Raw genomic sequence first — 10,572 nt, 5'->3', positions numbered from 1 at the left:
TGATCACAATACGGCCTAATTAACACGCTTTTACTATAATTGAGTGTCGGTTACGCGTTTATTCGATGGAATATGCCAATTGCCAAAATTAATTGATCATAAACGAGCGGGATTGAAGATTTTGAAGGATTTGGGGCTGTCGGGTCGGGTTTGGGTGAACTGGTCAGACCAGGGTGGGTGGTTTGGGTTATTTATATATTATTATAATATCATGATATACATAACTGGTCCTTGATGTTTGTAGATGGGAACAAGAATGGGTTAAAGTTGAGTTTGGGTGAAAGTTGCCAAGTTTTGTAAGTTTGAATACTTAAACCATTTAATAATAAAACTAAAACTTTTTTAAAAGAAAATATACTCAATAAATGCATCGGTTTTTATTAAATGAGTGACCCGAACCCTTAAACGGGTAGGGTATGATCACAAGGATACTTAAACGAAAAACCCAAAATGTTACATGTACAATTTTACTTTTACTATCAGTGCACTTTTAATTCAATCAATTTAATTCAGCAATATATGTTATAGATCAAGCCTGTATAAACATCCGCATTTAACTTATTTTTAGATAACTAATTTTGTTGTGCAGCGCACGCGCAGCTGCGTTCATCGACTGATTTGACCCACTAAATGACTTTATTTTTCGCTGTTCTAAACTTCTACAGAAACTAGACTCCTCAAGATTTCCAACCATATAAAGAACACTCTAAACCGATACTCGGTTGATTTTATATGATTTTTAACAGACAATACAAAAGCTGTCAAAGAGCTGCGATAATTATAATTATGGTTCTTCCCCAATTCAACCCAAAACTTATTTACATCCCCAGACCCCAATCATGGCTCAAACAAAAACTAAACACTTCTATTATGCTACAAGCTTCGAATGTTACCTAAGATATCCCAAATCCATTCACAAACATCACTAAACACATGCAAGGCTACAACTTGTTAAAGCTCCAATTTATGCACATGAGCCCTAAATTTTTCATCATCTAAAATCAAATCAAGCAACAAAACTGATGATATATAACCACATAAATCAAGCCATATATATGAAATCCTACACTAAAACACCCAATTTCATTCAGTATCATCATAATCCACATATAAGTTTTCAAGGTTCATAAATGGAGGAAGAAGATGACATTAATCCACATATAAGCACGAATTTACCATCAATCAATACACATTAGCCCCCAAACACATAAAATCCGAGTATAACACCACCAAATGTGGCTGAAAACATCAAAATAGCTAGAAATTTTATCAAAAGTAACTTGGAAAATTTGGAGGAAAAAAAAAGCAACCATAATTATGCTGGGAAAATTCATACGGTAAAATAACAACAAAATTAAGATTAAATAAAGATGAAATCATATAATTCTTATTCAATATTCCTGGTATAAATTGAATCAAGAAACAAGATGTTTATGAACAAGAAACAAGAATTCAATCTTCCATTAATGAAAAGAAACAAAAGGAATTACAAATTAGAGAATCGAATACAACACTCAAGCCCTAATTAGAGATTATATCCCCAAATCTATCTCTAACGGCTAATAACAAACTAACCCCTATTATTTACACTTATAGTCTCTGTACTTTACAAGACTCTACACATCTAGCCCAAAATACTACCAGACACATGATAAGTAAGAAAGTTACAACTTTAACCCCTGTAGTTTGAGCAAACTAACATATTTCAACCTTTATCTAACAATCTCCACCTTTGAATCATGTTAGTTCAACATTTAGAAGCTCTAAACAGTAATTGAACTTTGAACCTGGCAGAATCTTGGTAAACACATCAGCAGCATTATCTGCTGTATTAATACTCTCCACTTGTAACAATTTAGATCTTACCACATCCCTTATGAAGTGAAACTTCGCATTAATGTGCTTAGTCCTTTCATGATGCACTGGATTCTTTGTTAACTGAATTGCACCTTGATTATCACAAAAAACTGTGACTTGGACCATTTTACCCCTTAGTTCAGAAATAAACTCTTTAAGCCATAAGGCATCTTTTACTGCTTCAGTAAGAGTAACATATTCAGCCTCTGTTGTAGAAAGAGTAACAATATGTTGCAGGGATGCCTTCCAACTTACTAATGAACCCCAAACCTTGAAAGCATATCCAGTCATTGACTTACCATTATCTAAATCTTTTGCAAAGTCTGCATCTGCAAACCAATAACATCCTTATCAAAAGAACATTTTCCAAAAACCAACCTCACCTGTTTAGTACCATTCAGATACCTCATTATCCACTTTACAGCTTCCCAATGAGTTTTACCAGGATTTGCCATATATCTACTAACCATACTTACTGCAAATCCTATATCTGGTCTTATACAGACCATTAGGTACATTAAACTTCCCACCACTTTGGCATAAGGAAACTTCTGCATGTATTCTTTTTCCACTTCTGAAACAGGACAATCTCTTTCAGATAATTTTAAATGCAGACCCAATGGTGTAGTAACAGGTTTACTAACACTCATTGCATAACTATTCAGAAGCTTGTTAACATAAGCAGTTTGTGTTAAGTATAATAACCTTTGTCTCTTGTCTCTTGTTATCTCCATACCCAATATTCTCTTGGCTTCACCAAGTTCTTTCATATCAAACTCTTTCATTAACAACTGCTTAGTTTTAGCTATCACCTGCTTGTCTTTACAAGCTACTAGCATATCAAATTCACTTCTATTAAATCCATTAGAGATCATGTACTGATCAAATCTCAGGTACCATTGTCTAGGGGATTGCTTCAATCCATATAGTGATCTTAATAAAAGACAGACTTTACCATTTTTCCCTTCAACCTGAAAACCTTGTGGCTGAGGCATATATATCTTTTCTTCCAAATTGCCATGAAGAAAAGTTGTCTTCACATCAAGCTGTTCCAACTCTAATCCTTGAACAGCTGTTAATGCAAGTATCACTCTTATTGAAGCATGTCTTACAACAGGTGAATAGATCTCATTATAATCTATTCCAGCCCTTTGTGTAAACCCTTTTGCCACCAGCCTAGCTTTGTACCTAGGCTTTTACCTGGCAAACCTTCTTTGACTTTGAATATCCACTTACAAGCTACAAGTTTTTGATCCTTAGGCTTATCAACAAGCTTCCAAGTCTTGTTTTAGTGCAGGGATTCCATTTAATCTTGCATAGCTCTTATCCACCTCACTTTATCAACTGAGTTAATTGCCTCAGAGTAAGACAATGGCTCAATTGAACTTTCTTCCTCTTCTATGCTAAAAGCAAACTCTGAAATGTCTTCATAATCCCTAAACCTTTGAGGAGGAATAACATTCCTTCTCCCTCTATTCCTGGCCACACAATAACCATCACTGGTATTTCTTAAACTTTCAGAAACACCCCTGTCCATCATTTACCGAACCACTTGTACTCCCTTGTTCATACACACTAGGCAATGGCTCCACCTCAAACTGAACTCCCTTGTCACCTTCTTGACTATCAGTTGACCCACCAACTACCTCTTTGTACATAACATTCTCCTTGAACACAACATTTCTGCTAATGATAACTTTGGGACTCCCATCATCCACTCTCCATAACTTGTACCCTTTTACTCCATCAGGATACCCAATCATGACACACTTGAGAGCTCTTGGTTCTAATTTCCCTTGACTTATGTGGGAATAAGCCAAACAACCAAAGACTCTTAAATTGCAATAATTTGTCTTTTCCCCTGTCCACCTTTCCATAGGAACCATCATATCTATTGCAGTAGATGGTGACCTATTAACAATGTATGCTGCAGTTTTCACAGCTTCTGCCCAAAATCCTTTAGGCATGCCAGCTTAAATAAGCAAGCATCTTACCTTTTCTAACAGGCTCCTATTCATTCTCGCAATCAAACCATTTTGTTGAGGAGTACCAGGAACTGACAAATGTCTAGCAATACCCTTAGATTTGCAGTAGTTATTGAACTCACTACTACAAAACTCTAAACCATTATCAATTCTTAATTTCTTAACCTTTGTCTCAGTCTGATTTTCAACCAATACTACCCACTCTTTGAACTTACTAAATACATCAGACTTGTGTTTTAGAATATAAACCCATACTCTTCTTGAATAGTCATCTATGATAGACAAGAAATATGAAGCTCCACCTAAGGACTTGTGTTTTGTTGGTCCCCAACAATCTGCATGAACATAATCCAAAATGGCTTTGGACTTATGTTTTCCTTTTGAAAAACTTACCCTCTTAGACTTTCCTAAGATACAGTTTTCACAGGACTTAATCTCACAACTCTTCATATCCTTAATCACTTCTTGTTTCTTTAACTCTATCAAGCCTATTTCACTCATGTGACCAAGCCTCCTATGCCAAAGTTTTGCAGTATTGACAGAATTACCCTCTGTCACAACAACTGATCCAACTATTGCACTACCATCCAACACATATATGTTGTCCTCACCTCTAGTACCAGAAAGCATAACCACAGAGCCTTTAATAACTCTTGCCTTTCCACACTTTAAACTAATGGTGTAACCTGTTCTTTCAAAAGTTCCTAATGAAATAAGATTCTTGGTTAAAGATGGGATATACCTAACATTGGTCAATTCAACCTCAGTACCATTATCCAATCTTAGAACTACTATTCCATGTCCCTTAATGGTGCATGGTCTGTCATCACCTAGTTTAACTACACCAAGATCCTCTAATTTCAAACTCTTAAAACATTCTTTATTAGGTGTCATATGGTAGGAACACCCTGAATCTAAGATCCAGCCATTACCACCCCTTCCTTTGATACCACACAAACCTCTGCACTATCATAACCACCTAAAGACTCATCTGCATAAATATTACCTTGAGATTTAGAAGAACTAGGTTCAAACTTCTTCTTCTTATTCCTTTCAGGACAATCCCTTTTAAGATGCTATCTGAGTTACAGATATAACATCTCATAACCCTTTTTGGTTTAGACTTAGACCTACCTGAGCCACCGAATTTCTGATCTCTTTGACTTCGTCTTCCCCTTACAAACAAACCACCCCCTACTTCATCTTGATTTTCATTCTTCTTGTTCAATTCTTTTGAATTGAGTGCTGCAAGAACATCCTCCATGGATAAAGACTCCCTCCCATACATGAGAGTGTCCACAAAGTGTTCATAAGACAAAGGCAGAGATGTAAGGAATATTATTGCTTGATCTTCATCATCAAGCTCCACTTCAATGTTTTCAAGATCTAGAATTAATTTGTTAAATTCATCTGTATGACTTTCTAAGGTCTTTGCAGATGACATATGGAAGGTATATAACCTTTACTTCAAATACAGCCGGTTGGCCAAGTATTTGGTCATGTACAGCGACTCTAACTTGGTCCAAATCCCTGCTGCGGTGGTCTCCTTCGATACTTCTCTCAACACACGGTCCCCGAGACTTAGAACAATCTCACTATGCGCTTTCTCCATTATCTCCTTCTTTTCTTTGTCATTCAATCCTTCTGGCAAGTTCTCTTCACCTTTTAGGGCATCTACTACCCCATTATGAACCAGAAGAGCACGCATCTTAACTCGCCATAAACTGAAGTCATTTCGACCATCAAACTTTTCAAGACTGAACTTCGAGGTAGCCATCTTGATCAATTGCAGCGGATTAAAGAAACTGATTCAATTTTGGATCGAACATACAAAGCTCTGATACCAATTGTTATAAATTGAATCAAGAAACAAGATGTTTATGAACAAGAAACAAGAATTCAATCCTCCATTAATGGAAAGAAACAAAAGGAATTACAGAAAAGAGAATCGAATACAACACTCAAGCCCTAATTAGAGATTATATCCCCAAATCTATCTCTAACGACTAATAACAAACTAACCCCTATTATTTATACTTATCGTCCCTGTACTTTACAAGACTCTACACATCTAGCCCAAACTACTACCAGATACATGATAACTAAGAAAGTTACAACTTTAACCCCTGTAGTTTGAGCAAACTAACATATTTCAACCTTTATCTAACAATTCCTTTTTTAGAAAGCATCGAACAATTCAATATTCCAAAATTCACATCAAATGAAAAAAAAAACAAATGATTCATATTCAATAGAAATTGATTAAATAGAAATTAGAAATTGATTAAATCTGAATAGCACATGTTAATGGTCGAAAAACACTATCTTTATTTGAAGCCTACCAAAGTTGTTTATACAGAAAAAGCATAAATCAACAGGGTAGGGATTGGAATCGAGTAGAAATCGTGCCTTTAGTGGAGTCGAACATGCTGAAATTGACCTATTCTGGCGTCGACCTTAAGGCAGAGACAAACACAATTAGGTCTTACTTATCATTCAATTTTGTTTTGAATCTGAATGGGTAAGAGGCCCATTCAGCTTTCAGATCTATCCTCTTATTCAACCAAACACACCAAGTCTAAGTTAAGACCTCAAACAAACAACCCCTAAATCTTTATTGATCTAATCTTTGTGTATGTACTGACTATTAATATTGATTGCTATATATGAAACCCGTGTCTCGCTAATTGCATGATTTTGTGTCGTGTCAGTTAGGTTTTATGTAGATCCTTTACTTGGTATTTTTGCTTAATTTATTGTAGAAATTGCCATAGTATTTGAGTTAGCTTTTGATTATATAGTTTGTGTTTGCACCCCTCTTTGAGTTTGAACATGAGATAGGAGGCCTAGTTGTCTGGTTTCTTTATCTGGTTTGTTTTCTGTTAGGTGATCGACGTGCTCAAATAGTAACAAATAATATATAACATGCACAAACTGGTTTTAAATGTTAAATAACCTACATAATACTAAAGTAGACATGTAAACAGACAAGCGTATCTATCATTATATATAGTATAGTTCAGGTGAGATACCAGATATCTATCCGTGTTGATACTAAATTCTATATAATATTTAATTTATTTGGAAAACTAATTTTGTTTTAAAGGAAAATAACTATACATGCAGAAATAAATGTAAAAGGTGATGGTTGTGTGAAAATATAAGTATTGGTAATTTTGATAATAGTGTTGACTGTTGAAGAGAACATAAGTGTTTTTTGTGCACTTTAAACCAAATTCTTAGGCTCTCGGCTCATCCTACTAACAGATATTAAGATTCCTTATGTATTTAATGTTGTGTACAAGCATATATAACAAAATATTTGTTACAAGTGTATGTATGCGTTGGATTTCAGTTTGCAAGTTCATGGCTTTTATTCTTTGGACGAAACACATAATTTCAGTTCAGTTTTAGCAACTGGAAAAACTAGATAAGTTTTTATATATTCGACAAATTTGTTCTTTTTTTTATATCGCCTACAAATTATCGTCTAGATAGTGTAGTGTAGTGTAGTGTAGTGTAGTACTAGTTGGTTATTCTAAAACTAACCCAAGGTGTAGTTTTGGATAGGTAGAGAAAACAAAATCCTTTTAGAAAACAAAAGTCAGAAAGAAAGCACAATGTAGGAGTCATTAGTCGATTTCAAGAGCTTAATCTACAAGGTTAACTCCATTATTCTATTCCAAATGTTGTATTTCTCCACTTGACATGACCCCCCCAATCTAAGCAATCACTCTCATTCAACTCCCTCCTCCCTAATTATAACATTATTTCTTTGTTTTTTCACCATTCAATCTTAATCAATCAAGAAACCCATGTCCCGAAGTCAAAGATTGAGCAATTAAAGTCAACTCATTTCTCTACAAAAAGGTTCAATTTCTCATTCTATCTATAAAAATTGAATTGAAGCCCTCGATGTCGATTTTCGGCAAGAGACATTATTCTGGAAGACTGCATAACAATGATCGGAAGTGGATAATCCCCTTTTTTGTGAGTTTGGCTCTATGGATTACCCTAGTTTCAGCTGCAATCTTTGGGTTTTATTCTTCATCATCATTGCCAACACACAATCAAGATCCTTCGCTCATGGCCCAATCGTTTGTGGAGATGAGTATAGCCCCTAGGCTGGCCTACCTTATTTCGGGTACCAAGGGGGATAGTAAGAGGATGATGAGGACTCTGCAAGCCGTATATCATCCGCGAAATCAGTACGTTTTGCATATGGATCTTGAGGCCCCGCCTCGTGAACGCTTGGAGCTAACGCTGGCCGTTAAGAATGATCCAACCTTTGCTGAAGTTGAGAATGTTAGAGTCATGGCTCAATCGAATTTGGTGACTTATAAAGGTCCCACTATGATTGCAACAACCCTTCAAGCGATTGCTATTTTGTTGAAGGAGAGTTTCAATTGGGATTGGTTTATTAATCTTAGTGCTTCGGATTATCCGCTCGTCACACAAGATGGTCAGTTTGATTATGTTCAATTGTTAGTTTCTTGGTTCACTATTACTCGACTCGTTATTTAACAGTTAACTAAAGTTTATGGTACTAGTTTTAAAACCCACACAATCACATGATGTGGTCTGATGTGATGTGACACCTTGATTGCAATGGGCATAGCATGAATCTTTTAAATCTGACTGAACAAATTTGTTTGAGTATTCCAACAAATTAGACCATTGATTTTACAAATCTTATCGTAGATGAATTATGATCAATATTTGTTATTGTACTTGTATGACCTTTTAATACGTCTTTCATGTATTGGATTTTGCAGATTTGCTTCATGTTTTCTCTAATTTGTCAAGAACTCTCAACTTCATAGAACACACTAAGCTTACAGGATGGAAATTGTAAGTAAATACCCGATATGTTTTTAGTTTCGGTAACACAAGTAAAACATTTAAGGTTAATTTTAAATGCTCGTTTTGTAGGAACCAAAGGGCGAAACCGATTATTGTTGATCCGGGTCTTTATTTATCCAAGAAATCGGACCTTGCAATTACTTCACAACGTAGATCTCTTCCTACATCCTTTAATTTGTTCACTGGTAAGAAATTTTGATTTAAGTTTTTATTTTAACTTAACAAAGTTAAACTGGCTATTCGATAAGTTAAAAACGATGGCGTTTTTTTTAAGTTTTTCTATGATAACTTCACAGCTACGTTTGAAACTCTAGAACAGTTAAATAACGAAATGTTAAAAGACAATTTGGATTACAATAGCCTTATCATTCTTGAACTCTAAAAGTAGTTTGGTTAACTTTCAACAAAAAAGATAATTTCATATGCTTCCTCAAAACATGATATCAAATCATATTTACGCAATAAAAGATCATAAATGTTAGATATATCTATTTCCAAATTTATGACATTTATAGCCTTCCTTTAATACTTGCATTTGCATATGAGAGTTTGCAGTGTATGGAGAAAGAGAAGGGTATAATGGCCATATAGGAAATTGTATATATTTAAATAGGTAAATGTGTTTTAAGTTTGTGAATGGGTATATTTGATTTTAAGTATAAAGGTCAAAGCATTGGTCAAAAGTCAAAGCAGGGAATTGCTTCCTATATATTTTCAAAGCAAACAATGAGTTATTCTGAGTTTACTTTGACTTTTTATAGGTCAAACTATTTTAAACTTCAAAATTGACAAGGCTATTTGAATTGCAAATAATATTTCAATAACACAATTCAACTTCATATAATCAAATAAACAATAGCTACTGAAAACTTTCATTACAATAACCATTTCAATTTCTAATTCCAGTAGCAGTTTGTTTGACACTAATTTACAGAAAGAATTAATTTTCATAAAAGTTTAACACTCACAGGCTCGGCATGGGTCATGCTCACGCGATCTTTTGTGGAATATTGCATATGGGGATACGATAACTTCCCTCGAACAATATTAATGTACTACACAAATTTCGTCTCATCACCTGAAGGCTATTTTCACACCGTTATTTGCAACACAAACGAGTTCGCTAAAACCGCAATGAGCCACGATCTTCATTACATCGCGTGGGATTCGCCCCCAAAACAACACCCACGCTACTTGACCATCAAAGACTTTGAAAAGATGATTAATAGTAGCGCCCCGTTTGCTAGGAAGTTTCCAAAGGATGATGTAGTTCTAGACAAGATTGACAAAGAGATTTTGGGCCGAACCCATCGGTTCAGTCAAGGTGCATGGTGTGTTGGTGGTTCCGACCATGGTTCGGACCCTTGTGCGGTTCGTGGTGATGATTCGGTTTTCAGGCCCGGACCGGGTGCGGATAGATTGAGTGGACTGTTTGCACAACTTTTGGCTGATGAGTTTAAGAACAGAAGTTGTCATTTGTGAATGTTTGGTTGTTGGAGGGACAAAAAAGCGAGTGAGATTTTGCACAAGTGTACATTGGTTTCATAGATCAAAAGTTTATGGTTTTTTTTTTGTTTTTTGTATTTTGTTTTTTTTTATATAACTAAAGTATCAAGTTGTAAATTTGAAAAAAAAATCAGTTCAAGCGTCTATTGATGGAAATTTCTTTTTTAGTTAAAAGTCCGCTAGTTTTTGGTAAAGAGACATTGGTCTAACCAAGGACTGTATTGTGAGGCCTCAGAATTTGTGATTTCAAACATATCCATCACACTTAGCAATAACTTGTACAATGTACAATCAAGTACTCCCTAATGTCCCTAAGCAGGTGATGCAGTTATAACATTCTATCTTCAGACATTTCAAGTCA

General features: G+C 35.1%; 1 protein-coding gene across 1 annotated transcript; it reads left to right on the top strand.

The window, feature by feature from the left end:
- Nucleotides 1-7,736: 7,736 nt before the first annotated feature.
- On the top strand, nt 7,737-10,357 carry LOC143540930 (beta-glucuronosyltransferase GlcAT14B-like). The gene is made up of 4 exons (XM_077033881.1): nt 7,737-8,304; nt 8,618-8,693; nt 8,775-8,890; nt 9,676-10,357. Exons 1-4 carry the CDS (start codon nt 7,758-7,760, stop codon nt 10,185-10,187), a joined length of 1,251 nt encoding a protein of 416 aa, XP_076889996.1. The 5' UTR covers nt 7,737-7,757; the 3' UTR covers nt 10,188-10,357.
- Nucleotides 10,358-10,572: the final 215 nt, after the last annotated feature.

This window comes from Bidens hawaiensis, unplaced genomic scaffold, assembly GCF_021521415.1.
Source record: "Bidens hawaiensis isolate Kalapana, Puna unplaced genomic scaffold, B.hawaiensis_p1.1 tig00012391_1, whole genome shotgun sequence".
Lineage (NCBI taxonomy): Eukaryota > Viridiplantae > Streptophyta > Magnoliopsida > Asterales > Asteraceae > Bidens > Bidens hawaiensis.
Note: the sequence above shows the minus strand (reverse complement) of the source record. Positions and strands in the feature narration are given on the sequence as shown.